General features: G+C 34.8%; 4 protein-coding genes across 5 annotated transcripts; all 4 read right to left on the bottom strand.

Moving 5' to 3' along the window:
* Positions 1-1,940: 1,940 nt before the first annotated feature.
* LOC145604854 (threonine--tRNA ligase, chloroplastic/mitochondrial 2-like) lies at positions 1,941-10,905 on the bottom strand. Its single transcript, XM_081660827.1, has 8 exons — positions 10,509-10,905; positions 8,938-9,084; positions 8,678-8,825; positions 6,408-6,661; positions 4,543-4,920; positions 3,099-3,407; positions 2,523-2,723; positions 1,941-2,406 (listed from the first exon to the last, which is right to left on the bottom strand). The coding sequence occupies exons 1-8, from the start codon at positions 10,845-10,847 to the stop codon at positions 2,146-2,148; spliced, it is 2,037 nt and encodes a 678-aa protein (XP_081516953.1). The 5' UTR covers positions 10,848-10,905; the 3' UTR covers positions 1,941-2,145.
* Positions 10,906-11,747: 842 nt separating this feature from the next.
* On the bottom strand, positions 11,748-14,872 carry LOC145605160 (uncharacterized). The gene is made up of 3 exons (XM_081661189.1): positions 14,393-14,872; positions 13,049-13,310; positions 11,748-12,299 (listed from the first exon to the last, which is right to left on the bottom strand). Exons 1-3 carry the CDS (start codon positions 14,559-14,561, stop codon positions 11,975-11,977), a joined length of 756 nt encoding a protein of 251 aa, XP_081517315.1. The 5' UTR covers positions 14,562-14,872; the 3' UTR covers positions 11,748-11,974.
* Positions 14,873-16,106: 1,234 nt separating this feature from the next.
* On the bottom strand, positions 16,107-21,942 carry LOC145606045 (uncharacterized). 2 transcript variants are annotated; one of them, XR_014105200.1, is made up of 6 exons: positions 21,725-21,942; positions 21,195-21,343; positions 20,057-20,218; positions 17,359-17,474; positions 16,488-16,631; positions 16,107-16,217 (listed from the first exon to the last, which is right to left on the bottom strand). XR_014105200.1 is itself a non-coding variant. In XM_081662106.1 (5 exons), the coding sequence occupies exons 1-5, from the start codon at positions 21,930-21,932 to the stop codon at positions 16,610-16,612; spliced, it is 657 nt and encodes a 218-aa protein (XP_081518232.1). In that variant the 5' UTR covers positions 21,933-21,942; the 3' UTR covers positions 16,230-16,609. The 2 variants fall into 2 exon arrangements, 1 of the variants encoding a protein (XP_081518232.1); XM_081662106.1 differs by lacking the exon at positions 16,107-16,217 and having other exon boundaries at positions 16,230-16,631.
* A 1,782-nt stretch (positions 21,943-23,724) lies between these two features.
* Positions 23,725-26,217, bottom strand: LOC145605563 (uncharacterized). Its single transcript, XM_081661633.1, has 2 exons — positions 25,697-26,217; positions 23,725-24,792 (listed from the first exon to the last, which is right to left on the bottom strand). Exons 1-2 carry the CDS (start codon positions 26,032-26,034, stop codon positions 24,141-24,143), a joined length of 990 nt encoding a protein of 329 aa, XP_081517759.1. The 5' UTR covers positions 26,035-26,217; the 3' UTR covers positions 23,725-24,140.
* Positions 26,218-27,925: the final 1,708 nt, after the last annotated feature.

The raw sequence follows: 27,925 nt of genomic DNA, 5'->3' as shown, positions 1-27,925 counted from the left end.
TATTGCAAAAAAATTATATAAGGCTAATATTTTGAAATTATTTATCCTACACAAATTTAATAAATTCCATGAGTATATTGTTTCTTGATTAATTTATAAACAATTATAGATTTATAGTTACATCTTCTCTCTTCAAAATTCAAATAGTTACATCTTCTCTCTTCAAAATTCAAATAGTTACATCTTCTCTTTTCAAAATTCAAATAGTTACATCTGTTAATTATTATCTGCAACTTTAGAATATTTTATATCTCACAAATAATAGAACGATTTGCCCAATTGGTGTTACAAAATAAAAAAAAATACTAAAATAGTGTTCACTTAAAAATATTTCTCAAAGTAGTGTCCATGTAGGTTCGGAAATTACAAAGCTCCTGTCAAAAAAAAAAAAAAAAAAAAAAAAAATTACAAAGCTAGGAATTAAAAATTAATGGCTAATACAATCCAAAAATACATATATTTATACCATCTATCAAATTCTTTATTTTTAACGCTTACGGTACCTTGAACAGAGTATGTATTATGAATACAAAGTATCCCCTCCGTGTATTTTTAAGTGATACACTTTCCATTTCCGGCCGTGTTTTTTTTAAGTGATACACTTCCTTTTTTGGCAAAAAAATACATTAAAATATTATATCTCTCTCCTCTCATGGTCCCCACCCAAACCCACAACTACTTTTTTTATTATATCTTTCCTCTCACATTCATTACTTTTAATAAATTATTAACCCCACTATCTTTCTTTAACAATTTTTTAATACTCCACTACCCCACTACCCCACTTACCTCTTATTTTATTTAAGTCAATTAAATTACCTAAAACTATGTGTCGGTCAAAGTATATCACTTAAAAAACACAGAGGGAGTAATATAAATATTTTAAAAATTTTAGCATTTTTGATTTGGATATAACATTGTCAAAAAAAATGTATATGTAACATAATACATAATACATTATTTAGACGGATTTAAATTATCAAAGGGGACTCAATCACCATTCTTGAAACCAACTGCTAGTTCTACAATGCAATATCAATTTGGAGATGGTATTACTTTATTACAAAATAACTCAAAACATGTCATACTAGCTAAGTAAAAAAACTCAATTTAGCACCGTTTTTTATGAATTTGGAGATGATGATCCAACAGCCCTCAAGATACAGATGTGTGCTCATGCTTCAAATGAAAATTTGAAGAGTCATGTTGGCCAAGAAGTAGAGTTGGAAGCTCCATTTGATCTGTTAAAAAGTAGACATGTAATATTGTTAGTAAGAAAAGTAATTCCATTTGACTAACTATATTTACATATAAGAAATGTAATATTTTATTTAAGTCAATTAAATTGCCTAAAACTATGTGCCGGTCAAAGTGTATCACTTAAAAAAACATGGAGGGAGTACTTCGTATTCATAATCCATACTCTGGTCAAGATATGGTAAGCGTTAAAAATAAAGAATATGATGGTATAAATATATGTATTTTTGGATTGTATTAGCCATTAATTTTTAATTCCTATCTTTGTAATTTCCGAACCTACATGGACACTACTTTGAGAAATATTTTTAAGTGAACACTATTTTAGTAATTTATTTATTTCGTAACACCAATTGGGCAAATCGTTCCAAATAATACCTCAAAGTTGCAGATAATAATTTACAGAGGTGGTAAAAGATTCCGATTGCAATAAACAAATATCAATAATTCTTATAACAATAGATAAAGCATAAATGCTCCATTAAAATTTATAACAGCATATATGCTCCACCAATGTGTACTACCTTTTGTCACCCATCCAGAGAGATAGATACATAAACAATCCAAGCACAAATAAAAGGTTTATTACCCATCATTATCTATTTAGAGTAGTGTTTTTTTTTTTTTATCATCAAATTTTCATAATGACTATTTTAAAATCTTCTTACTACATCATAATGAAATTAAACAAATAAATAAAACAAACTAGCTGCTGGCAAAAAAAAAAAAGATTACAAGAAGAGAATTTCGTTCTTGAATCATAATTTCAGCAGATAAATCTTCAGTAATCTAAAGTCTATGTGTATTACACCGTATCAGTGTTGTAATTCTTGTGAATTAAAAAAATTTCAATTTTAACTGATCTTCTGAAAGCTTGAACAAAGAATGTTAGAATGAGCCTCTGTTCTCAACAGCTTTCTTAATTCTGCATGTGAAGTCGTCAACCGGCATGGTGCCCAGTTCTCCGCCAAATCTGGATCTGACAGTGACTGATTGGGTCTCCAGCTCTCTGGGGCCAACGACAGCCATTAACGGGATTCTTTGCTTTTCAGAATTTCTGATGAGCTTAGGCAGGCGCTCACCATGGCAAACTTCAGCGCGTATGCCATTTGCCTTTAGTTTGTTGACAACCTCGTGAGAGTATTCAAGCTGTAGAAACAAGCATTGTTAATGTTGAGGATATGTCAATTTTAACTACCAATGAAAAATGCATATATGCTCGTGCCAATGATACTGCACAAACAAGTACAACCCCGACTTCTAACCTGTGTATCGGTCACAGGCAGGACACGAGCTTGTATAGGAGAGAGCCATAATGGAAAATCCCCAGCATAATGCTCTATAAGAACTCCAAAGAATCTCTCCAAGGATCCAAGCACGGCTCTGTGAATCATGATGGGTCTTTTTTTCTCAGAATTGGAGTCCACATATGTTATATCAAATCTCTCCGGCAAATTGAAATCAACCTGAGATATCCAGCATAGATCACACTCAGTTAGGGAATAGAAATCTCAATCGGAATTTCATATTCACACTTTATTCAGCTGTTCGTATCGTATTCCATATGTATTATCACTTCTTCCTTTTTTTTTTAAAAAAAAAATGACTGCTACATTATATTAAAATATAGTAATAAGAATTTTGTGAAGAAAAAAATACGCCATAATATTTTTAGTGAGAAAAGCAAACAGTCAAGATTCGGTCTCAATAAGTGAAAGTAACACAAGAAGCATAACATAGTTTTTTTATCTCATGCTAGACAAGACAGAAGATGCCAGAATAATTTCCCCCATCTAAATAAATTTGATTCTGAGATAAGTAAATAATTTACTAGGTTTTACCTGAATTGTTGAGCACTGCCATTTTCTACCAAGTGCATCTTCAATTTTGAGATCAATCTTTGGGCCGTAGAAGGCACCCCCACCTTCATCAATTTCATAGCCCCAACCTTTATCATCTAAAGCTTCTTTTAGAGCCAATGTGGCCTTTTCCCATATATCATCACTTCCCACAGCTTTTTCTGGCCTCGTAGATAAATTCACCTCGTATTGGTGAAAGCCAAATTGAAGCAGTATTTGTTCTGTAAGATCGAGAACCCCCCGTATTTCGTCTTTAATTTGGTCCTCTAAACAAAATATATGTGCATCATCCTACAATAGTTGAGGAACAGTTAGTCTTGTACTCAAAACCTCTGAATGACAATTTTCTAATCAGTTAAAATCCATAATAGGGACAGAGATAGAAGTTGACTAATAGACAATTATATAGTATATTACATACCTTTGTGAATTGTGAATTGTGAATTTGTGATATAATTAATCTTTGGAAAAAAAGAAGCACGAAACCCAAAAACAATTTCAAAAATGAATATTGAAAGGTAAAGAGCCAAGGGTTAAGAAACTTCAGCCATCAGTTTGAGACAGCTTCAGAATGATGGATATAGACAAAAAATGGTGCCTCTATGGTGGAGTATTATAAAATATTTTTTTGATACGAAAATAGAATATAACTAGGTTAAACCCCGTGCAATGCACGTATATTAAATAATTAAAATGATAATATAATTATTTAAAAGTATATAAATATAATGAACTGATTCACCGGGTATCACAATGCGTGAAATATATTAAAACGATAAAAAAACATGTGATAAAATATTTAAATACTTGTATGAAATAGTTGAGGAGAAAGATTTATGTTGATGACTACACGGAATAATCAAATTTGGTTCATGTTAGCCGACCCCACTTTTGGGATTAAGGCTTTGATTGATTGATATGAAATAGTTATAATTTGTAAGTTGATAATTTATGAAATATTGTATAAAGTAAAAGTTATAATTTAGATACAAACTTTATTTTTGTATAACAATGATTTTTTTTTTTTAAAAGAAACTGCTTTTGGAGGGAAAATTTTTAATAGTATTTTGCCAAGTGTTCTCCTAGATTCGCTTTTAGTATTATGTAATAGATAACAGCTCAGAACAGAAAAACAGAAAATGAGGAGAAATATATTCTGATCAAAACCAAAATTACAGGCTAATCCAATACTCCGTATTATCAAACTTAACCAAGTAACTATTAGGATACCCTAGCCAACTTATCTTACGATAATTAGTACAAATAATTGGAGAAAAGAAAGACAATGGCCTTCTAAGAACTACTGATATTATTAAATAAAAAATAAAAAAACTCTCTACTCCAGCACATGAATCTACTATATACTTCATATTTTTGTATCTTCAGAAAAGAGAAAATTTATGTGAAAGTCACAGAAGCTTCATACCTGAGTGAAACCTCTAACACGGAAGAGGCCATGCAAGCTCCCAGATAACTCATATCTGTATACTGTTCCCAGCTCTGCAACCCTGATTGGAAAATCTCGATAAGAGTGCATTTTTCTTTTGTACACCAAAATATGGTAAGGGCAATTCATTGGTCGTAGTTGATAAAGCTCATCCTCAATATTCATTTGTTCAAACATATTCTCCTTGTAGAAATCGAGGTGACCACTTATCTTCCATAGATCTGCCTTTGCAACATGAGGAGTGTAAAGCAGACTGTATCCACGTTCAATGTGCAATTTTTTCCATGTATCTTCAATAATGTGCCTTATGATGGCCCCTTTTGGATGCCAAAAAACCAAGCCTCCTCCAGCATCTTCCTGTATATAAAACAAATATTCTTATTCCTTATTGCAACTGAATATAAAAAAACTACTCTGCTTTATATTATTTGCAACATTTGTCGAAAATGGATGTTTCATATTATTAGCAACAAATGTTTTATTTCCTTTTTAAGTTGTCATTTCTCTCATCTCTCTCCTCACCACAAGCATCTGTATCTTTTCTTCTTCTCCATTCAACATTTACAAACAAATTTCGCATAGGAGTCCAAGGAAACTCATGTTGCAATTAATATGAAATAGGTGTAATTGTTGATATGTAGAAATTATATATAGAAGAAACATGAAAATTCCAGTACACCATATTATTATAAGTTTATCATAATCATTGCCTTGAATGGGAAAGGTGTAACGTCATCAGAAGGCACACTGAAAAGATAAAAAAACTCATATTCTATCAGGAGACAAGAGAGCAGCCAGTTATATACTTATATGTAAACGTGAATTAAGGAATTTCATAGTATTATGATTCATAACTATCAAGCGACTTGGGAATCAAAATCAATTCGTACACAGTACACAACTAATACTTAGGGTTCGCTCATTTCACTAGGAAAAGGGTTCTGGTCTAGTTTATTAAGTTCTGGACTCTATAACTTTCTTCTGATTTGGTTGGCCTAAACTCTATATGATATAAGTTTGACTCTTTACAGTAGTTTAAAATTAGAAAGAATATTATCCTGGTTTCAAAAAAAAAAAAAAACAAAACAAAAAAAGAAAGAATATTATCCTGTGGGTTCTTGGCCTTCTTGCTAGATTCATCTTAATGTAAATATTCCATCTAATTTTCATATGGAGTAATATTTACTACTTCCTTTATCTCCTTTTGCACAAGTTTTAACAAGGTGAATAGAAAAAATAAGATAGTGTGGTTTGGTTGATTGAATATAGAAAACAAGATAGTGGGGTTCGGTAGATAAAATTGAATAAAATAATCATAATAATATTATAGTGGGCCAAGTGGGGTTTGGATTAATACAAGTGAATAAAGAAATAGATAAAAGTGCACTCAGGCTTTCACTTAAGGACAAGTTTTGTGCATAAAAATGGGACTTTGATCTGATCTGATTCAACAAAAATAACTAACAAGCCTCTCAAAGACTTACTCCGCATGAACTCCATAGCAATTATTTAGTTAAAAGGGCCAAACATGAACTCTTAATACTTTATAAAGCTCAGCTATGTCAAAATGCAAGATACCCCTCACTAGCAATATTAGCAAACTCATAGATAATCTGGAATTTAGCAAGCAATAAGGAACTACGAAATTAAAATAATATATTGAGTTTTCAATTGCATTTATTTGGAGAAGAAAAAGCTTTCTTCGTGGATCTACAAGTCTACATGAACAGGACAGAATCTTTTTGTGACAAACAAATGATGAGTGTGGAGGATATAAAAAGAGCAGTGAATGGGCTCTGGTTAAGCACTCTTAACAAAGCATAAAACTTATAGATATAAGATACCTCTATGGAAAACAGGTCAAGTTCTTGGCCAAGACGTCTGTGATCCCGCCGTTGAGCTTCTGCTTTGAAATGAAGGTAAGCTTTCAACTGTTCTTCATTTTCCCATGCTGTGCCATAAATCCTTTGTAGCATTGGCCTGTTAACATCTCCTCTCCAGTAAGCACCAGCAACAGATTCAAGTTCAATGGCTCTCCTATTAATAGTTCCAGTAGTATCAACATGGGGCCCAGCACAAAGATCCCACCATTCATCCCCTACAAGTACACAGAAAATGTAACAAGTACAAGAGAAAATCATGATATAACAGAGAAACAAGAAAATTACAAGAGCATCAACTTCATAGCACTAAATCAATAGAACATGTGAACAAAAAATTATTGTATCAAGCAAGGCATCTCAAATACTTAAATTACACAACTTCAAAATCAGAAAATGATAGAATACTTCGAAAAATCATGATTGTTCAATGTTGACTTAAGCAATTTCATCATTAGCTCTAGTTTGCACTATAACAAGTATAACTAATTTTGGCTAGCCCAAATGAAATCCCAATGAACAGCTCTTGTTGGTAACTTTATAAGGGCTACAGCTCAGCAGTAAATCACACAGAAGCAGTGGCATTAGAAATTTATTAAAAGAACAGCATTAACCCTTTTAAATGTTGTAGATATTGTCTTGATTAACCCCCCCCCCCCCCCCCCCCAAAAAAAAAAAAAAAAAAAAAAGTGAGAGAGAGAGAGAAATAGATGAGGAAGAGGGAAAGAATCTGAAAATGAATAGGACCAATTTGAAAGAATTATGGCAATAAAATTTTGAATTTACCTCCTACTTAAGACATAGCCCCCCTAGGCCCTACCCCCCACCCCAAAACATAAATATAAATAAATAAAAAAAGGGACCAGACCGATTCATCCATAGGGATGTAGCTTAAACTTTATTTCAGAAAATCCAGTCATTTGCAACGAACGTGGTGATTTAACAGAAAATAAACGGTCGGAAGATTAATTTGATAGATAAAGCTCGAAGCTTGCGTACATCGTAAATGGCTTTAGGCCATCACTCTCCAAGAACTCTCTAAAATAATAACATTCTGCCTATCTTCCCTCTACCACTCTCTACCTATTTATACTATTTAGCTAAATGGTACAGCTTTAATTACTAACTTTACTACCCCTTTGTCATTATCCTAATATGCCAACTAGTGGCTGCACCCCTTTAGTTACTGTTGCTTGGTATGGTTGTGCCTCACCACCTTGTTTGAGATAGTGGTCAGAGGTTTCAGACCCTGTCCTTTTTCTCTGCTGGCTTTTGTTTGTATAAGACACAGGTGGCTTGCTCTGATTCGTTACATCATTCATCTCTAACCACACCACCCAGACATCACATCAAGCTACTTTAAAGTAATTTTACGATCTTTATCCCATGTGAAACAAACATAATTAATGTTTCAAGACGGTGTAAGGACTAAAAGAACAGCCCTAATCTACCTAAGAGAGCCCATGCAAAAGAAAGTAAGCAGCTTTTAACTGCAATACCACCCAATTCATGTTTCAAGACGGCGTAAAGACTAACGAACAGCCCTAATTTACCTAAGAGACCCTACGCAAAAGAAAGTAAGCAGCTTTTAACTGCAGACGACAACAGAAAAGCACATCTGGCAAGGTGGTGCTAGACATCCTTGTTCGTAGACAAAGCGGATTCGGAATTGTCTTTCATTCCAAGCCCTAACTTGTATCCATCTGACGGCTTATCAGAAGTGCCAAGTTTATATAGCACTATCATCTTTCACTCTCATAGAAACATTTAGATTTTCAAATCATCACAGGTTGGAGGAAAGTGCTTGGATGAGTGATTTAGGCGCCGCTAATGAAGAAGAACCAAATAAATATTTATATAATAACACTAGAATCTCAATTCCCCACACTTGCATCAGGATTTTGAGTTAAACTGCAACAAATAGTGAGAAGAAAAAAAATCAAGAGCAAGGGAACGCAGTACAAGGCATAACACAATGCATTCTGCTTTAGAATAAACCAGTGCGCTCAATGTAATTAGAACGCAACCGACAAGGACAAAATAAACAAGACAATGGTCTACAAGCACAGAGAGCAGAAACATGGAATTATACTGTCAATTTCAAAGACAATAAAAATTATTGATACAAGGGCATCAGGTAGCTAAGAATCAGTCATTTGCAAGAGCAAACTTCACAGCAAACAATAAGAGGTTAAAGTGATCATGGAAGCACATATTTTCCACAAAACACTTACCTATGTGATAAATTGTTATGGGTTCTTCTTTTATGCTGTCCAAAATCTCCAATTTGTAAGGTTCATTCTGAGCCATTATTCTCCTCTGGGCTTCATCTCGGGAAACCTCTTCTCTGACTAGTGGTAAGTTTCGACTAATAATGCGGTCCTACAGATGATGTAAGAAATAAATTCTGTACCATGAAACCATACACTAATAAATACTTCACCCGGCTACTAAAGTTTAATTATCTAGAGTTAGACTGATAGTTTTTACTGACCATCTCTTTCTTGATTCTCTTCAGGGCTTTATCAGTAATAGGCTCCATATCGAAATCATAATAAAATCCATTATCTATCCACGGTCCAATGGTCACTTTGGCATTTGGGTACAGCTTCTGAACAGCCATGGCCATCACATGTGCACACTGCAAGCATGTAACCAGTGTTACTCCAAATAAACCAGTAAATTTAATCAACATATCAATCACCAAATGAACATACCTCTATAAAATTGATGAAATAATAAAAATAATAACAAGTGACAACATATCTCTGTTACGCAATTAACTTCATTTAAACCCATTACGGAACAAGGGTCTAAGACTCCAAGATCATGAGAAACAAGAACCAATCCCCTACAATTACTTGAGATTAAATCTCTGTCAAAATATAACTGAGCACGAACCAAGTGTCTTACGATTCAAAACAACAAAATTCATATCAGTTGCAGGAGGGTAACAAGTAGTGGAAACAATAGTCCGTACCCATCCCATCAAGCACTGACCTTCCCACTAATCAATATCTACAAACAGAACCACCAAATTTATAGCATACCAATCAACCATATACATAATCCTACAGAAGACTGTGAGGAAGGTAAAGTAAGCAGAAGTTGCAGCACAATATTCACAAACACAGAAATACTTCCCCATTGGCACACATTATTAAAAGTATGAGGAACAAAATGCCAGAGCAAACACTCAAGAACAATTCTTGTCATGAATGTTGCACCCACTAAACAAACTATTGAAGCCAAATTCTATCACAATAAAACTGAGCAGTCAGAGCCTCGTATCGAGTCAACTACTCCACAAATTGTTATTCACATGACTCTGATGGGTCAATGCCAAATATGAAGGAGACTCATTGATTTGTGCTGTTCTCTTATCAGATATACTCCATTTAAGACGGAAAACAAAAACTCTAATTAAAGCCATTTTCCATAAGCATCCCTTTACCTCGAAAATTTCCAAGCATGGCAAATGCAACTTTCCAACAATGTCCAAAAGTCCAGGCAAGACTCAAAATCTCAATCAATTGATCAAAGCTTACTTTCAAGATAACACCCCACTTCTTATTAGCCCCTTTCTTCCACAAATATATCCAATTGAGCTCTAAAATATGAATAAAACCCAAATATATTCATTAGGCAGTCAAAACCAAGAAACCACATGTAACCATATTATGTCTCTATCTAAAATTCATTTAAAAGGGTATCCAAAACTCGAACGACAAGCTGAATATACTCTTCCATCCCCTAAACACAATCTACTCATTTCAAGTTTCCAAAAGTTATCCACCAAAAATTTAGATAACAACATTAATAAACTCATTCATCAGTCAACATTATACAAGATTATATACCCAATTCAAGTTTCAACCTTTCCTTCACAAACCAAACCAAACCAAATTAGGTTTCCAAAATTCAATCACCAATCCAATACAAATTTCAACATCTTCATCACAAATCAAATATAAACAAGAAACACCCATTTCAAATTTCAATAACTTCTTCCCAAATTAAACTTCAACAAGAACACAAAAACAATTAAATCATTGAAAAACGTACCGTATGACGAACCCTCAAGAGCTTCTCAGACGATTCATTAGTGGGAAGTTTAATTCTAACCTCAGAAAAACTACCCTCCTCCAATTTCTTCTCATCTCCATTAATTACAGTCTCCATTGAATCAGTAGAAGCAACAGCAGAAGAAATACAAAACCCACCTCTAGGAATGTATACAGAGAAAGATGCGACCTTTTTAGCAGAGATTTTAGGGGAGATTGAGAAGCCATTTTTGAGGGAAGAAGTGAAAGGAGAAGAGGGTTTAGTGAGGAATCGAAGGGAGTTTGAGAGGAGAGAGAAAGTAATGGGTGTGGTGGTCGCCATCCTGTGAATGACAAACATGGTGGTGGTGTTTCTGAGATTTTATCACAAAATTTTGTTGTGATTTTGGGTGTCGCTTTCTCTGTTAAATCAAGTGTAGACTTCTCTTCTCAGTTCTTACCTTGTGTGGTTAAGGTTTTTGGGTCCAGGTCATCTAGCTCGGTAACTCGCCCGACTTTAAGAATTGGATCATGATTCATGAATCGGGTCGAGTTGGATGGATGATGGATCGAGTCGGATTTTGGATGATAATTTATATTTACTCGTGAAGATGGTTAGAAGATATTTTTATTTATTTATTTCCTAATTTCTATGGCTAATATCCAGATGATAATAGCGATTTTAATGAATGAATTGCAGTTTGTGATATAAAACCACTACTAGTACTAGTGGTTTTACTTTGGCTAAAACCTTTAACATAAGCATTGATCATAAATTGATAGAATTACAAAATGAGCTACACTCGTTAGTTAAGTCAGATTTATTAGGATAGTACTCATAACTTGAAATCAAATCTCGTCTATACCATTTGGTCAGTGTGGCTCGTGACATTCAATTTTATACAAGTCTCCTTCATTGATATTTCCAGCACACATTTTTCATGCAAAATCTAGAGGTCGTTAACAATCGTCTCATTAAAATAAATAAATAAACTGATTGTCACATGACTTCCATTTGATTTATATATATTTTTTTGAAAAAAAATAGTCCAAGATGACAATTTTGTGGAATATTGTATTCATTACAAAATTTCAAAACTTAACCAACATAAAGAGGATATGTTCACCAAAAAAAAAAAAAAAAGGATAATCCATGTTAATGCTCATTAATGAACTGTTGCTACCAGAGGTTTAATTGGCAGATTAATTATGCCAAGAATAGTAAGGTAAGCCAGTATCGAACTAGTATATAAACAAAAAATTGTACAAAAACCAGCTGCTTCTTATTACATTGATACTTTTTGGTATCCACTGCTTCTACATAATTACATACAAAGGAACACCAAAGTAGGAAAGTACACTTGTAACATCGTGCATGCCAGGAATCAAGAATCATTGTTCAATTGTTAAGAGGAACATGCAGAGATATATGAACATCAAAGAGAATTGAACCCTCGATATGAATTAAAGAGTTGCAGTTTAGCTTTGTTAGTGTTTATGTCTTTTGTCCTTCTTCTTCCTTTTCTTATCCCTTGACTTCTCTTTTGATTTATGCTTCTTGGAGTGTTTCTTTTTCGATCCTCCTGAACTAGTCTTCTTGGATCTCTTTTGCTCATCATTGTCAGATGATTCATCAGAAGAATATTCACAATGTTTCCAAGATGAGGGCTTCTCAGGACCAAGAACAGCCTTACGACGCCTCTCTTCCTTATTGTAGTCAGTAGCCACACCATCTGGAGATTCTGAAGAACGGGGAAGAAAAGGACCAGTTTCATCCATCCTAGACCCTATAGAACCCCTACCACGTTTCACCCTGCCATCAACGGAAATCCTGGTTAGTAATTAGACACATCTCATCATAAGAGCAAATAATTAGATTATTCGATCCATAAGTATCACCAACAAAAAAGGAGAAGGGCGGGAATCTTTTCACCATGACAACAACCACCACCAAAAAAAAAAAAAAAAAAAGTTTCAAGAGAAGATAGTAGTAAAAAGCTAAAGATGTGGCCAACCACAAATGATACTTGTGATTCAAAGTATAAGTTACCAACGATGACAAACATAAATAGCACGAATATTGTAAAACAAGATAGCTTTGCATTATTATAAAAAGAAAAGTAAAGTATATTCTGCAAATTATATGAAGTTCATTGAGACATTTGTTAATACTTCATAAGATGAAGACTGTGAACTAATTATAATTTTACTTCACTTTCTACAATTTTCACATTCCTAGTAGCATAAATTTACAGCATCAGACTCGAAAGAAGTAGCATAAAAGATATGTAATAGTTACTTGGAGAAATTTCCCCTTTTAAGGTTGAGATTTGAGAAAATGTAAGACAGAAAAGAACAATCCCCCCTCAAACCCCCCCCCCCCCCCCAACACCCCCCCTCCCCCGGTTTCTTTCTCTAATATTATAAAGAGAAGGAAGCATCACAAATAAAGCATTTCATGTAACAAGTGCTATTACTATCATGCAGTTGAGGAAAATGGGGTAGGAAATAAGAAACAAATGGAGAAAAAAGCAAGTTAAACGCAGGAGCTGGTTATAAGACCTTGAGTGCAGAAACTCCTCAATCTCTTCATCCTTCAAGCCTTCATCTTCGTCTTTTTTAGAGTAATCTTCATATGATCTTTTGCTTGATGAGCATGAGGAATTTGAATTATGCCTCTTACTTTGGCTTCCAGACAAATCTCTTTTTTCATCTCTGCTCCTGTGGCTGTGATAATCCCTTGACCTATCTTTAAGCCTATCATCCAGCTCTTTCTCCTTCTGCCGAACCCGCCACATTTCATTTACCTCCACAGCCCGATTAACTGTCAGAATAACATTAGTTCTAAGCTCTAAGCCGTCGATTGAATATGCAAACCAATGATTATCTAATTAAATTAAACTACAAAAATTCATGACAATGGGAACTGTTACTATAACAAATTAAACTTGGACCTTAAAGTGCACTGAACCAATGAAATTTCTAATCTATGATCCAAAGAAGAGACAAACAAAAATCAATAGCATAATAAAGTAACACTGGTTACTTGAACCTAATAAGAAACTTTTCAATCTTTCAGATTTTCTAATCGTTTAGTGGTATGACAGCAGTAAAATTCATCCAAGATAGGAGCAGTATAACTGTATAAGCATGACATTTTGGCCATACAAACGATACAGGCATAAGTGAGATAAATCAACCACCAAAATCAGACACAAATACTCAACTATTTCGCAACAATATAAAATCCGATAACGAGATAATATCAATAAATGAAACTACTCCATACTTAAAGGAGGAATGTTGTAGGGTGTGACGATGGATGCAGCAACTGACAAAGAGTAGCATGCAAGAGAGACACAAAAATTAATGTTGGTCACAGTGGATGTTAGTTATGTGTACATATTGGTCAGAATTAGAGCTAGTTTGTTTGTTTAAGTGGTATAGTAACAATTTCCTCAATCAATTTATAAGCTCTGATTCAAATTTACTCCATTCTGTAACCTCCAAGTACACTAAAAGCATCCTAAATGTTAATTTCAAGGCCATCTTGAACCTCGAAGCGCTCTTAGGCACGTAGTGGCAGCATCAACCCATATAAAGCCAATAGCAAGCTGAAAATTACAACTTCTTTTCTTTTCCTAGGTTGTGTAGAAGGTGACAACAACAGAAATTCCATCCGGAAAATCAACAATCAGATCGACCGCGAGCATTTAAATATATTACCAATACAAAGTTAATGGCACAATCAAAACAACACAACAACCCAATTTGGAAAGCATATCAAATTGTTCAAATAAAATTACAATCAAATGTAGCAAAGTTAGGAAGTAACGGATAGTAATTTCACTGATCATCCTTCATTGATGAAAACAAAAAGAAGAGAGAGAAAGAGAAATTTTATACCTTGTTGAATACCGCGAACAGTGGCCGTTAGAAAACGAGAATTAGGGCGACCTCGAACAGTAGGGTTGCGAAGATAAGCAAGCGCACCATCTTGCTGAGCTTGCCGCCGAATTTCTGCAGCTTCTTTCAATAGAATTGCTGCTATTCGATTCTCAGTTTCCAGATCCATTGCAACAGAATTAACGAATTTGGGGGAATTATTGACGAAACGCGTTTGGAATTGTAAATTAGGGTTTAAGATATTGGAATTCAAGAAAAGGAGTAAATGAATTAACAAATTGATTGATGGAATCGCACCTCGAATGAAGTGAATTAGCAAATTGATCGATCAGAAAATCAAATAAGCAGGTCAGTGAGAATAATTGAGATGAGGAGGGATGGAAATTAGGGCAAAATTGATTTGGGTTTTTATTTTTCTATGTATAAGAGAGAAAGTGAAAAGATTGAGAGCGAAAATAGGTTGTCTTTCATGGACTCATCAAATTCGAATACTGAATATTTAAGACTAGATTAGAAAAGTTAAGATCAGATAAAAAATAAATAAATAAAAAATAAAAAATAAAAAGAATTCCTCCGTATTTTTGTTGGTTCAATGTCATATGATTGATTTCATAAAGTACTGTAATAATATTATGAATATTTTATTTTTTTTAAATACACATTTGAACGAACAAAATAAAATCTCACTTGATATATCAAATAAAGTCAAATTTTAGTCAAATTAGGTGATTACATCGGAAATAGATATGTCACTAAGAATTAGAATTATTGTCTACGAAGTTCTTTCCACACTACTCCTAAATCCTAATACAGTACCTTATATTTCTAATTGAGTTAAATATGTCGACACGTTTGATAAGCAGTCATAAATTGTGGGAATGATAATGAATTTGTTGGTAATATTGTAAAGTTATCCTAAGATCATTCTCATGCCAATGGAACTCCACACAAACATTGTTCACAAAATTTCATTACCACACAAATATTACCTCTAATACATTAGTAAATGATACTGAAAATTCGTAAAGAAAGTGAGATATCAAAGTAAGGAAAAACATTACCATGGACATTGACGTGAAATCTTCTTTATAAAGTTACTTATAAATTCATTACCATCATCATCATCATTATTACCAACAGTCAAATAAGCCATTAGAGTTCAATGTTTTTGTAAAAGTTTAAGGGGCTGTTAAAAATTACCAACAAAATTTATCAAAATCGCCAACAAAATCAGACATCAATACCTTTACTAACGGAGTTTTTTCTTTTGCATTGTTCAGCCCGGCCTTTCACAATAAAAGGCAACGGGCTAGGAAAAGTGATGCAGCATCGGCAATGCACTCCACTCCAAGGCACTCGTAACCTAGAGTTTCTAACATCCTTCTTATCGACCAACTACGGTACTTGCAAACACCCAGAAGATGTAAAAACTAGATGACGAATTGAAGCTATTGAGCTCCTCTTCAACTCATAGCCACTTTCATCAGTCAAACTTCCCCAAAGAAGTACAGTCGACAATTATTTAGAAGTCAATCTCAGATCACTAGTAGGCAAATTAAGAACCTCATCACACTTGGCCAAATTCCAAGGGCTGATGACATTGTTGATGTATTGGAGTTGACATAATTTGATTGCACAATAGATATTGCACAACAGTAAATTACAAAATTTGAAATTGCAAATTCAACAAATTGAATTGAATATCTGAACTGTGGTATGCTTGTATTATCTATCTTGGAGATAAAATAAGAGTCAAGCCTTTCCTCCAACATCACCATAGCACCGAGTATACAAGTTTTCTTTGCATATGCAGAAGTTCCAATGCCTAGAGTAATGCAAGAATTTATCATAAACAAATGAGGTAGCTCTAGAACAAGTAAAATTCTCATCTAAAATCTGACAAAGTTAACAAATATGGAGAAACATTGGGCAGCTAAAACATTTATTAGTATAATTTCAAGAAACAATTTTCTCAAAAACTCTTCGTCTCATCCACTATTCAACCCGCACAGCAAGTACTTCAGGAATTCAGGCACAGCCTTTCTAGACAAATCCTGTAATTATCATGAAATTCATGTCCTGAATGTGAACATACCTAATTGCAGTGAAACAAGAAAGTAATCAAGTCATGTGATTTGTGTTGAGTACTGATTATTTCCTCCAAACACAATGATCAGCTGATGGAGCATATTTGGAATAATCCTTCCTGTAAGCCAGCTACTTGTCTTTTCCGCAGCACCTTCACAAAAGCCATAAATAAAACACAGGTATTACTATGGGATGCACTTCAGTACATTGTTTATGGAATTGTAAAATTCTGCAGCATTCTTGCAGCTTGCAAGCAAGGCCACAGATATATCTACAGAGATAATTGTTCTCAAAAACATGTGACATGAATTCAACAATGAAGAAACCGTGCATCCAGTTTAGTCTGTGATAGTATAGGGGATATTCATCCCAAATCTACAAGATGTGTACTGTGTAGGACTTGGGAAAACTTTCCCCATCTCAAGCATTGAGTTCACCTCCTTTGATGTGATTTTGTCTTTTAATTTGATGTTGTCTTATCTTTTCAGATCAAACTTAGTTATTTTTCATAAGAAGTTAAATATGAAAGTAACAAATGTATTTTAACTTCATGATCTGATCTGATTTCTAATGGTCTGATATGATTTTTCTTCCCTGAAATAAGCACTTTAAAGCATCAATAGCCTGAATAATTTCATGCATCTGTCTCCCAAAAATGCCCCCCTATTTGGACAAGAAAATCCCAAACCTATATGACTTCAGGGAAAGATTTATCATGCCTTGTGGAGGACTATGGTATCTCTGATCTGAAATTCTGAACCCAATAAAGGATCCTCATCCACAATTCATGCAAAGAACAGTCAGTCTTGTAAATGAAGGCCGACTGATGAATCTTAATTCGAAAAAAAAAGTGTAAGTGATAGTTGATGAAGAAGCACCTTTTGTATCTCTTTTTGGAACCACATGGACAAAACGCATTCCGACTAATCTGACCAGTCTGAGCCATATTTGATTTAGCACGATCGAGAGGTGTTGAACCCATCAATTTTTGGACCTACACAGAGCAACTGGTCAAAAATCAATAGCAACAAACAGAAGTTTAATCAGTTGCAACAAACTATTGAGGACCATCCTTATATCCTTTCCATATCAAAGTAAGCACAGGTGTGTGTGAACATGGCAGTGTCATATATCCATTAGTTAATATCATACAGATTTAATGGTGACAAAAATGTAAAATCTTTAGTTCTCAGTTTGCTTGCATCTTGCGATCAGAAAAACTGGTTGGAAGTTGCACAAACAGACAAATCATGTCTACTTTGTTTCAGGTCAGGATCGTCAGATCCCAGTTCAAAAATTGTCTAAGCTATATGTATTTAAATCCTCTCACTCTTCCGTCCGCAAGATGTCATGTCCATAGAGGTCCCTGAAGTTTCCACCCATAAAGGTCCCAGAGAATTGAATAAAATAGCAGAAGTAAAATCAACTGTGGAGAAAGACGCATTGTCTTCCATTCTTCCAACACAGTTTCTTGATTCAATAATCATGTTATCACTACTCTACCATTCAGCATTTGAGTCCTTCAACAAGTAATCATGTTGTTATGAATTAACATAGATTAAGCACCAATTGTGGACTAAAAAGATGTATTAAGGGAGTAAGAAGGATGATTATTGAAAGAAAGCTATATTTGACTGAATAATGCAAATTACGGCCTTGCCCATCTTTTGAGAGGAATGACACTCCCAAATCTACAAACTAGTCGCTTATCACAATATTCAACATGCTTTCCCTCTCCCTTATTCTTTTAATTATTGAGCTAGCTCCCTAGCATTCTGTCCATGCTATGCTAATTATGCTGGACATCCAATAGACCAATACTACCCCTTTCTTATACACATTGCATAACACAAATATGTAGTCTCTGCAATAGATTTAACCAAATCAGTATAGTTGCCTTGGTTGAAACTGTAAATCAGCAATGCAGGCAATTTAGTGAATGTGTTAGCACTCTCAGTGAGGGAAATGATGAGGGATCCTTGTCAAGTCAGTTGAGTAAAATGAGATAAAAGGCCATGAAGAGAGATGTGTTGATTAGAATCCGAAGATTTTTGTACAGCTGCTTATGAAAAAGTAGACTTCCTAGTTCCTAAAGAAAAGATATCTTTATCTCTTTTAACGGCCTTGGCATGTGAATTAACTGATTAAGTCATAAAGCTTATCATTAACACCTCGGTACCTTATTGATTGTTGCACAGAAAAATGATAGAGATTAGTAAGAGTGAAAATAAAGTAGAGGAAAAAATGTGTGAGGATAGCTCAATGGGGGGGAACAGCTTTAACAGAATCAGCTACATAAATCTGACGTGTAACACTTAAAATGAAAATGAAAAGAATGTTTAAGGTTGGGATTCTTTTGAAGGTAGCAGAGGGTCAGATAAGGGGGATTGGGACCTTAGGTGATGGTTAGGATTGGGTTGATCAATGTGATGAGAGAGAAGAAAAAAAAGTTAATGTGAGAAAGAAAAAAGGAAAAATGATACATTTGATTAATAGGTGCTAACGAGTACACTGATCCTTGCACGCAAGTTATAGTTGGTGTCATATATGCTTAATGTTACTAAGAATTTTGCATTAATAACAATGTTTCTGTCACAAAGTCCATCATCAAGGTTACCCTATCATTCTCCCTTAATAAGGAACATCCCAAAGAGGTACATGTAACACTTCATAAGGAGCAGAAGGAGTATCATCGAAGTATAATAGACAAGCTACACATTATCAGATGCAGTTTCGGACACAAATATTCTCACATATTGTATGTAGAGGAGTTCACTCAAATTGGCTACAAACTCATGTTTGATAAGTACATCCTTAACCATACCAAATTTACATTGGATAGTCAAATCTCAAATTATTTAGGCATATACATACAAAAAAAAGTAGATTAAAAAGTAATTTTACAAGATTTTGTCAAGGTCACACTATAATTCTCCCTTAGTAAGCCTCATGCATGTTCATATGTACAATATATTACTTACTTGAAGGTTTGGTATAACATTTATGATTGACGTGTTAGTAGCTTGAAGTAGCTTAAAGAATAAGCTATGTAGTCTGTTTGAGGAAAAGAACCATCTATAGAGCATATGGGAGAGAAGATTATGTTGAGTGTCGATAAGAGTAGAGAAATTAGTTGTATATTGGGAGAGCACCAAGCAATTGAATGTGATTTTTATCAATACAATCCTATCTAAGTAATTTTCCCAAATCTGATTACCAAATTCTTCATTAATTTTAACAACCTTCTCTAAACTCCCTAAATGCTACTTTTCTAGTGAGAATAGCTAAGCACCTAAGAATCATCTTGATTCATAGCCGTTGTATAAATTATCAACTGTATATGTCAGAAAGATCGTTTCACAACATTCTTTTAAATAAAATTCTGATTTTCAATGTTCTCCAACTATTCATGTCATGCACATTGTAAATAAAACACTGAATAATCAAGGTTTCAAGAAAATGCTAATGGCTAAAGAAGGATCAATAAATAGATAAAAACAAAAATTAAGGGGGGGGGGGGGGGGGGGGGGGGGGGGGAACACAAAAACAAAAAGTGACTAAGGAAGGAAACAATACCTCAGCCATGCTCTTTGGCATTGGTTTTCCCTCGTCCTTTAACTTCTGTAGTTTATACTGGGCTTCTTTAGCCCACGTATATTTTGCCAAAGTATTTTCAACATCAGCTATCGTACACTTGCACTGCTTTGCTGCTTCTTGTTTTTGACTGATTTGGAGATTCTACAATCAGTGGATGAACATAGCAAAGACTCAATCAAACATAACTTGAGATGTGAGACTTAAAGTTCCACGCACAAGCTAAGACAATCATAAAGACAAAAGGAGGGTTTCTGGCTTCTATGAATCAATGCTGCCATTATAACCGAAAGCTTGCAAAGCACTGGGGAAAAAAAAAAAGACTAAAGGATCCTTAAAGAGTAGAACTTCTCCAAGAAGCTACTAAACATCTTGATACCCCCTGCCCTCCCACAGACACACCAGAGAAGAGAAACTTGACCATTACACCATTGGTTAGGATTTTACTTCATAAAAAAATTCCAAGGTATGAGATAATCCAGTTGAAGTACCAACTACATTAAAAATACCATGATGAACGTTGGAAATAATACAATAGGCCTATCCAGCAAGTCTAAAGTTTCAATTTCGAACAGCAGAGCTACAAAAGAACATAAATTCACAGAACAAAGAAAAAAATCCACTCATTCCTTTAAGGGGGCGTTTGGTTCAAACAATGGTATGGGTTTGGAATGAGGAATGAAACCTGGGTGGTATGGGGTTGGAACTTGATACTTGATTTCATGTGTTTGGTTTTTATCTAGGAATGATAGTTTTCCTTTAATTTTAAACCTAAAGGTATGGGTATGAGCCATACCCACCTCCCCCCTTGGGTTTCAAAAACCCATACCTTGGGGGTTTGAGGTATGGGTTTGAAAAATGAAATTTCAAGAAACAAACACAAGGTATGGGTTTTGGTCATTCCAAACCCATACCTTATACCTAATATGCTTGAGCCAAACATAAAATAGTTTGGCTTTTAGCACACACTCCCCCGTCGCTCAATTAAGGTAGGGGTACAGCTACTTTTGAAGATGTGAAGAGGGATTTACCGCACATCCCAAACTGTATATGTAACTATTATTTCCGAGCAACGGTGTACATATGGAGTATAAATTATACAAGTAATAATATCTCTCACCTCTCCATTTGGATCAAAATTGGCAAGATATCGAAGAATTGCTTCCTGCTTCTCGAAAGCATCAGCAAACGTCGCTTCACTGCTCCGACCAACTACATATTGCTTCAAAGATCCCAACTTCCTCGCCTTACCCAACTCATCAGCAAAACCTTCAGTGACCACATGAAGTACACACAAGCTAATCAAACTCTTTGACAAACATACAAGTAGCATAATGTAACTTTCAGCTGCAAATAGCAGCAATCAAGCAATGTAGCATGATACAAAGATTAATCCCCATAATCCCCAACACCCTCATTGCCCGTTTGGTAGGCAGTAATAAATCAACACAACGACAATGCATCTATAGCATCATTTTGTTCAGATTGTTTCGTTACAATGTTCAAAGAAATGCTTGCTTGATCATACCAATATAACAATTTATTTCATTAATTTGTGACAAAAATACTTGAAAAAAAAGTATAAAAATAGAAAATTGCAGAAATTGAAGAAGACCCATATCATAAAAATGGAAGAGAAAGGGAAATTACTGTAAAGGGTGAATTTGTCCTCTGTAGAAACCGAATCAGAGGTGGGTTTTTTGCCGGTGAAAACCCCTTTAATCGAGTCCATCCATGAACCATCAAGGTGCGACGTGGCGAAAATCGAACGGTACTGTGATGGAATTTGGTGACAGTGAAGGTAAGAGAAGAAGAAGGAGGAGTTGTTGCGAATGGTACCCAGAATTCTGTGCGCCATTTTTGGATTATGATGATGAAAGAAAGGGTTTTTGATGTTCTTTCTTTTGTTAGTTAGGGTTTAAGATCAAGAGGGGGGTTTTGCTAATTGCAATTTGAAATTGCTAAACGACGTAGTTTTTTTCCAAGTAATAGATTTAGCCTAATTAGGTGAGGTGAGCTAATGTTAGCAATACTAGTAAAGTTGGTAGGTAATTATGCTAGCACCATGTTTTGAAAATGTAAAAGTTGCTAGAGGTTCAGAAAACAAATTAAAGATGTGTACAAACCAGATATCCAAAAAACGAAAAACATGGAAACACTATGTATATTTTAATAATTTAGAGTCTTTTTTACATCGACACATGTGATGTACACGCTAGAATGATAGGTCATATTTAACAATAACATGCATACTTGAAGTGAGTATTTGCCGGGATCTACTTCTCTTTTGCGTTGGAGTGAATGGGTGTTGTTTAATACTGTACAAGTTTTATTGTTTTGCTGCATCTTATTGGCACAGAAGACGAGGTGGTGAATCCTTCACCAGATGAGGATTGTTGAGCATCCTCTTCCCCTTGAGGATCCTCAACATTTCTCAACATCAAAGAAGATGTGTCCAAATCAGCTAAAACCCCATACAAGAGGATAGATATCTTCCTTGGTACGCTCTTAGTGGGCAAGCAATTGCATAGCCTTATTTATGCTTGGTTGTTTTTACCCCTAAGCTTTGCATAAAAAACTACATACCTTGCATTATCATCTAGAAAGGCCAAACTTAAAATCGTTACACATTTGTGCAACTTTTTTTTTTTTTTTTTGAAAGAAACACATTTGTGCAACTTGATGCCTTATTAATTTGCTATCATCTTAATACTTGTTTTTAAACATTTCCTTCAACAACACAGACTATTTTGAAGTCTAAAGTAATGGGTATCAACCTTAATATCGCGCGTGATAGATTCGTCCATCCACCAATCTAAAATTTTGGCCACATTCCCCTTTCAGAGATGATAATGCAGACATGCAGTCATGCCTTCTTGGAACAACACAATAAAAGTTTGTTTTAACCCATGGTGAGTCAATGAGTCATGGCTTGTTGCCTCGTTCTACATGAGATTGTTCAAGCTAACCACTAACGAACTTAAGTGTTGTTGATTAAACCATCTTAGAGCAAGCTCGATATGATAACTCCCAACTAATTGAAGTAATCATCAAAAAGCTATTACCAGTTGATGAAAATGCAAACTTCAAGCATGACCCAACAAATAGCTTATGTATGAAATCTGGTCTGAATTATCTAAGGGGATACGGTAATGCCATTCATACACGAAAGTTATGTATAAGCATCATGGCACTTCTCACTCTGGAGTTGTACTCTGTGTGAAAAAATCCCTGCAGTTTTGTACTCGAGGGAATATTCGATGTATCGGTCATATTGGGGAACAGAAACTAAAGGGGGGACTCCACTCTCAGGATTCTTTAACCTTCCTCGAAAAATCATGCACAAGTGTTTCCTTTTCACTAAAAAACGCATAGCCTCAAATGTGAAGTCAAGGCTAACAAATCATTCACAGATATATGATCATTCCAATGGCAACACTGAAGCACCTGTAACATTTGAAAGGGTAATTTTCCAAAGTTTCAACATGGAGCAACACCTACGAGATGTTTGTAATTATAGAAAATAGACTGCATGACAGTCCATATAGTCAAGATCTAAATATAAACAGGTTAAAAACCATGAAATAATTCAGCTACACTTCTACAGCGTCAAAACAAGTCATGAAACAAAGTGTAACAAAAGAGACACATGAATATCAAATAAAACTTCAATATATGCATCAAATATTTGTTTAAATTAATTGTACAATCTACAAAAAATATTACACATAACTTACAGTAAGCAAAAAATAAAAATTACTGCACAGCCACCAGAATTTCCAGTTCTTATTCTGAAAACAAGGTGCAGCACAAAGGAGAAAAATTTAGCTCATGTTTGGAGAGTTGCTAGTCAGCTTAAAGTACAATCTTCGTGAGATACTGCACAGAGACCATTCTGTCATAAACTGATCGGGTTTCCTTCCTCTGCGCATAGCTCTAGATTAACAATGGTTCCCCCAGATTTCACTAATAAAAGATACCAGAACACCAAAGGACCTCATTTTCCTTTCAGATGACAAAAAGTACCATACACTATAAGGTTTTGTGATTTTGCCTATCAAACTATTTAAGCTTTCACTCGTCGAAACTCAAACCAAATTTCATAATGATTGAAAAGCAGGCTATCATGTGTGCGCTTTCCCACATACTCGAGCCCTAAGCTTGAAAGTCTCTTTGTACACTCATCTCCACCTAACCGAGAACAGAATTTTACATTGTGGGAGACGAAAATTCGGCCATCTGGCTTTAATTTAGATGCTAACCGTTCCAACCCAACCCAAACAAGTTTATCAGGCATATGCAGGAAAACTGCACTAGCATATATCAGATCATATGTAACCCCAGATCCAAATCTGCTAAAATCCATGTCTTCACCTTTTACAATAATAGGGCGCTTGTGCAACAGACCCTGAGATGGAAGCTCATATCTAAAAGCCGCCATAAGAGATAATTCGTCTCTCTCTAGACAGTGAAAGTGCTCAGGTTTCAAGTAACGAATGAAGTGCAATCCCACTCGAAGTGTCCCACATCCAATTTCAAGAACCTGAGCATCAGGGCTAAGGTGAGCAGACTCTGCAAGGAATTCAAACACATCTCTTCCCCCAGCCCATGGTTCACCATAGTTACTATGATGCTCTTCAACGAGGAGCTCACCAGGGCAGGGTAGAGCAGTGTGGTTATTGGCTTCATCTCCTTCATAATGAGATATACCCTTGTACCTGAGACATATAAAGCGGTTTGTTTGAATTTCTAGCTACGTAAATAGATACAGAATTCAATTACAGACATTATTACAAAAGAAAGCAAAGCAAATTCTAAAAACCCCCACATCCTCTGTTAGAGTGCTTCATGACTCATCAAACATTATAAGCACAAACCATTAAAAGAGGACTAATGCATTCAATCGAACATGAGGCAACAAGCCATATAACATAAGTGCCACAAGAGCAACTTTTGTAATGCATTTATTGCTCAGCCGCTCAGGACAGAAATTTCTAGAAGGTAGTCCCAGCATGATATGAATGATTACACTAACAGCATGATATGAAGGTAGTCCATTCCTTACAAAGTTGCATGTAAGTCCATTCTCATAACCGCGTATCAATCAGGCCGTCAATGCTCTTAGTTTCCAGCCATTATTACTCAACCAATAACGAGATTTGCTATGCAAGGAGCAGTAGTTATAAATTACAACCATAACATCATCACTGATCACAGTGATCAATAATCACACAATGTAAGCAAAGAAACACAATCAATAGTTTCAATAACCCTTCACAAATCACAATCACTCAAAACATGTTCAAATTGCAAATCATAAGCCTAAACCTTGATAATTGCACCAAAATCTGGCATCTTAACAGCAACTAAAAAACACTCAAATTTGAGATTACACCAACTAGTTTAGATATTTAAGTCTCACGGGTGAAACCCGAGACCTCGGATCAAATCTCGTCTACATCACTGTCCTTTGCAACTCCCCATACCCCAAAAAAACTACTCAAATTTGAACTTGAAGAAGCAAATATGATCCAGCATTACCCCAACAAATTCTAATAACTTCAAAAATTCAATCAAATAAACCAAAAACCCAAATCAAATAAAGAGAAAAAAGGGGCATACTGTCGAAGATCTTCAAGCTGTTGAACCCTAGTACGAGGATTAATCCCTTTACGCAAAACATTATCCTTCATATGCAACCCATTAATTCGGATCTGATCCCGAACCCAATCAATATCTTCCCTTGATGTTGAAACCCTTTCCTCGGATTTTCCAGAAGATTCGGGAAAAGTGCCGGTGATAGCAGGGGAAGAAGGGCAAGAGCAAGAAGAGGAGAGAGAAGAAAGCAAGAAGAAGAGAAAAATGGCGGCAGTAGAAAGAGCAAGAACTAGGACTGGTACTGTGATTACAATCCCTTTTTGTTGTGAGGTTGAAGATGATGAAGATGAGAGTAGCCCCATTTTTGTTTCTGGGTTCTGGGTTTGTTTTGAGTGTCGGGAGGGAGTTCTTGTAGTTGTATGTTCTGTTCTATAGGGGATGGCTCAAATCTAGAGTTGTTCGCGGTTCGGTTTAATGAATTAACTCGGTTTGGCCTCGACTATCTCATGTCGAACCACATTGTAAACTTATAAAGTATGATATGATGCAGTGTGGTTCATTCGTATTATAATGATAAATTCGCGCAAAGATAACATATATTTACAAGTATTTACCTATTTTGAAAACAAAAGTTAGTGTATGAATTATAAATGACATATTTATAAGTTTTAACGTGTGAATTAATTATTGGTTCGAGCGATATTTTGTGTGATCTTATGCGATATAGACTATAGAGTACTTCACAAAATTATTTGATATGAAGTAGTCAAGACTACATACGAAGTACTTTATATGGAGATAAATGGTTTGATTTGATAAAGTTATAATTAATGATTAATTGAAAATGTGATTGGAATCCATTCATTTGATAATGATTAAATTCATAGTTGAGTTTAAAAGACCTCAAGTCCTCAACCAAAGTCTAACAATGCATTAATTATCCCTTAAAAACTTATGGCTAGACGAAACTTGGCAAGAACTAATCTATCACATATAGCTTTTATAATTAAGAGATACGAATTGAAATAAAGTGTTGACTCATTTGATAAGCTTCTTACCTCAAATTAGGGGTGAAAGTTCGGTATTCGGTTTGGATTTTGACCCAAACCGAATCCAAACCGAAATAATTCGGTTTTGAATTTTTCGAACCGAAACCGAACTGAATTACATCTGAAACCGAACCAATCCAAACCGAAATTCAAAAGTCTAGTTCGGTTCCGAACCGAAAACCGAAATTTGGAGGTTTTTCTCCAGATTGAAAAATTAATTAAAAACAAAAAAAACAGCCAAGTTCATAAATAATAGATCTACAAAAATATAGAAACAAAAAACAGCCAAATTCATAAATAATAGATCTACAAAAATATAGAAACAAAAAAACTGCCAAATTCATAAATAATTGATCTACAAAAATATAGAAAAAAGAAATAGTAATACAACTATGATAATTCATAAATTATATGGATTACAAATTTACAACACTGAATACTACAATTTCGGATTTTCGGTGAGAAATCATGCAAAAACATAGTTGTTCTTCCCAATTGACCGTAGTCCATATATATAAATTCCCAATTTCCTCTTCGTTCTTAAGAAGCTACTATAATCAATTCCTTTAAAAAAACACCGAAAATTTCCTCCTTCAAAATTGGGTATGAATTCCAGATACAAAAAATTAAATTTGAGAATTTGAGGATGAGAAATACTAGAGGAAAGATGAAGGAGAGAGAAGGGAGGCATGCATGAAGGAAAGAGGATGGAAGCTTGAAGGAGAGAGGATGGGAGGCGTGAAAGACTGAGAGGAGAGAGGAGAGAGGAGAGAGAAGAGAGGAAAGAGAGAGGAGGGAGGCGTGAAATGTGAAAGATAAATGGGCATTAGGGTTTTTATTTTGTTATATATGAAAAGCCGAAAAGGTATGGGCCTATGTATAATGGGCTAATATTTCGGTTCCGAATTCGGTTTTCGGTTTTTTGAATCCCAAAACCGAATCCAAACCGATATATTTCGGTTTCCAGTTTTTCAAACCGATCCAAACCGAAAACCGAAAAAAACCGAACCGAATTGCTTATTCGGTTTGGTTTGGTTCGGTTTTCGGTTTTTATCCAATTTACTTTCACCCCTACCTCAAATCCTAAAGGTCAAACAATAAATAGCTTACGTCAAACAACACTGGAAATTTGAAGGCATCAGGAATAAGTAATTAGCATTGATTATGTCAAAATATTCTAAAGATATACACCAAAAAGTGTCAA

Source organism: Chenopodium album, chromosome 22 (genome assembly GCF_948465745.1).
Source record: "Chenopodium album chromosome 22, dcCheAlbu1.1, whole genome shotgun sequence".
In the NCBI taxonomy this organism is placed as follows: domain Eukaryota; kingdom Viridiplantae; phylum Streptophyta; class Magnoliopsida; order Caryophyllales; family Amaranthaceae; genus Chenopodium; species Chenopodium album.
This window is presented reverse-complemented; position numbering and strand designations above follow the sequence as displayed.

Coding starts and splice junctions, on each gene's coding strand:
- LOC145605563 (XM_081661633.1), bottom strand. CDS start 26,034: ATGGGGCTACTCTCATCTTCATCATCTTCAACCTCACAACAAAAAGGG. Junction 24,793..25,696: donor CAGCTTGAAGATCTTCGACA/GTATGCCCCTTT, acceptor TATATGTCTCAG/GTACAAGGGTATATCTCATT.
- LOC145604854 (XM_081660827.1), bottom strand. CDS start 10,847: ATGTTTGTCATTCACAGGATGGCGACCACCACACCCATTACTTTCTCT. Junction 8,826..8,937: donor AGAGAATCAAGAAAGAGATG/GTCAGTAAAAAC, acceptor CATCATCTGTAG/GACCGCATTATTAGTCGAAA. Junction 4,921..6,407: donor TTGACCTGTTTTCCATAGAG/GTATCTTATATC, acceptor TTTTATATACAG/GAAGATGCTGGAGGAGGCTT.
- LOC145605160 (XM_081661189.1), bottom strand. CDS start 14,561: ATGGATCTGGAAACTGAGAATCGAATAGCAGCAATTCTATTGAAAGAA. Junction 13,311..14,392: donor TGTTCGCGGTATTCAACAAG/GTATAAAATTTC, acceptor TTATTCTGACAG/TTAATCGGGCTGTGGAGGTA. Junction 12,300..13,048: donor GAGGAGTTTCTGCACTCAAG/GTCTTATAACCA, acceptor CGTTGATGGCAG/GGTGAAACGTGGTAGGGGTT.
- LOC145606045 (XM_081662106.1), bottom strand. CDS start 21,932: ATGGCGCACAGAATTCTGGGTACCATTCGCAACAACTCCTCCTTCTTC. Junction 20,219..21,194: donor ATTTTGATCCAAATGGAGAG/GTGAGAGATATT, acceptor CACTGATTGTAG/AATCTCCAAATCAGTCAAAA. Junction 17,475..20,056: donor TGCCAAAGAGCATGGCTGAG/GTATTGTTTCCT, acceptor TGCTCTGTGTAG/GTCCAAAAATTGATGGGTTC.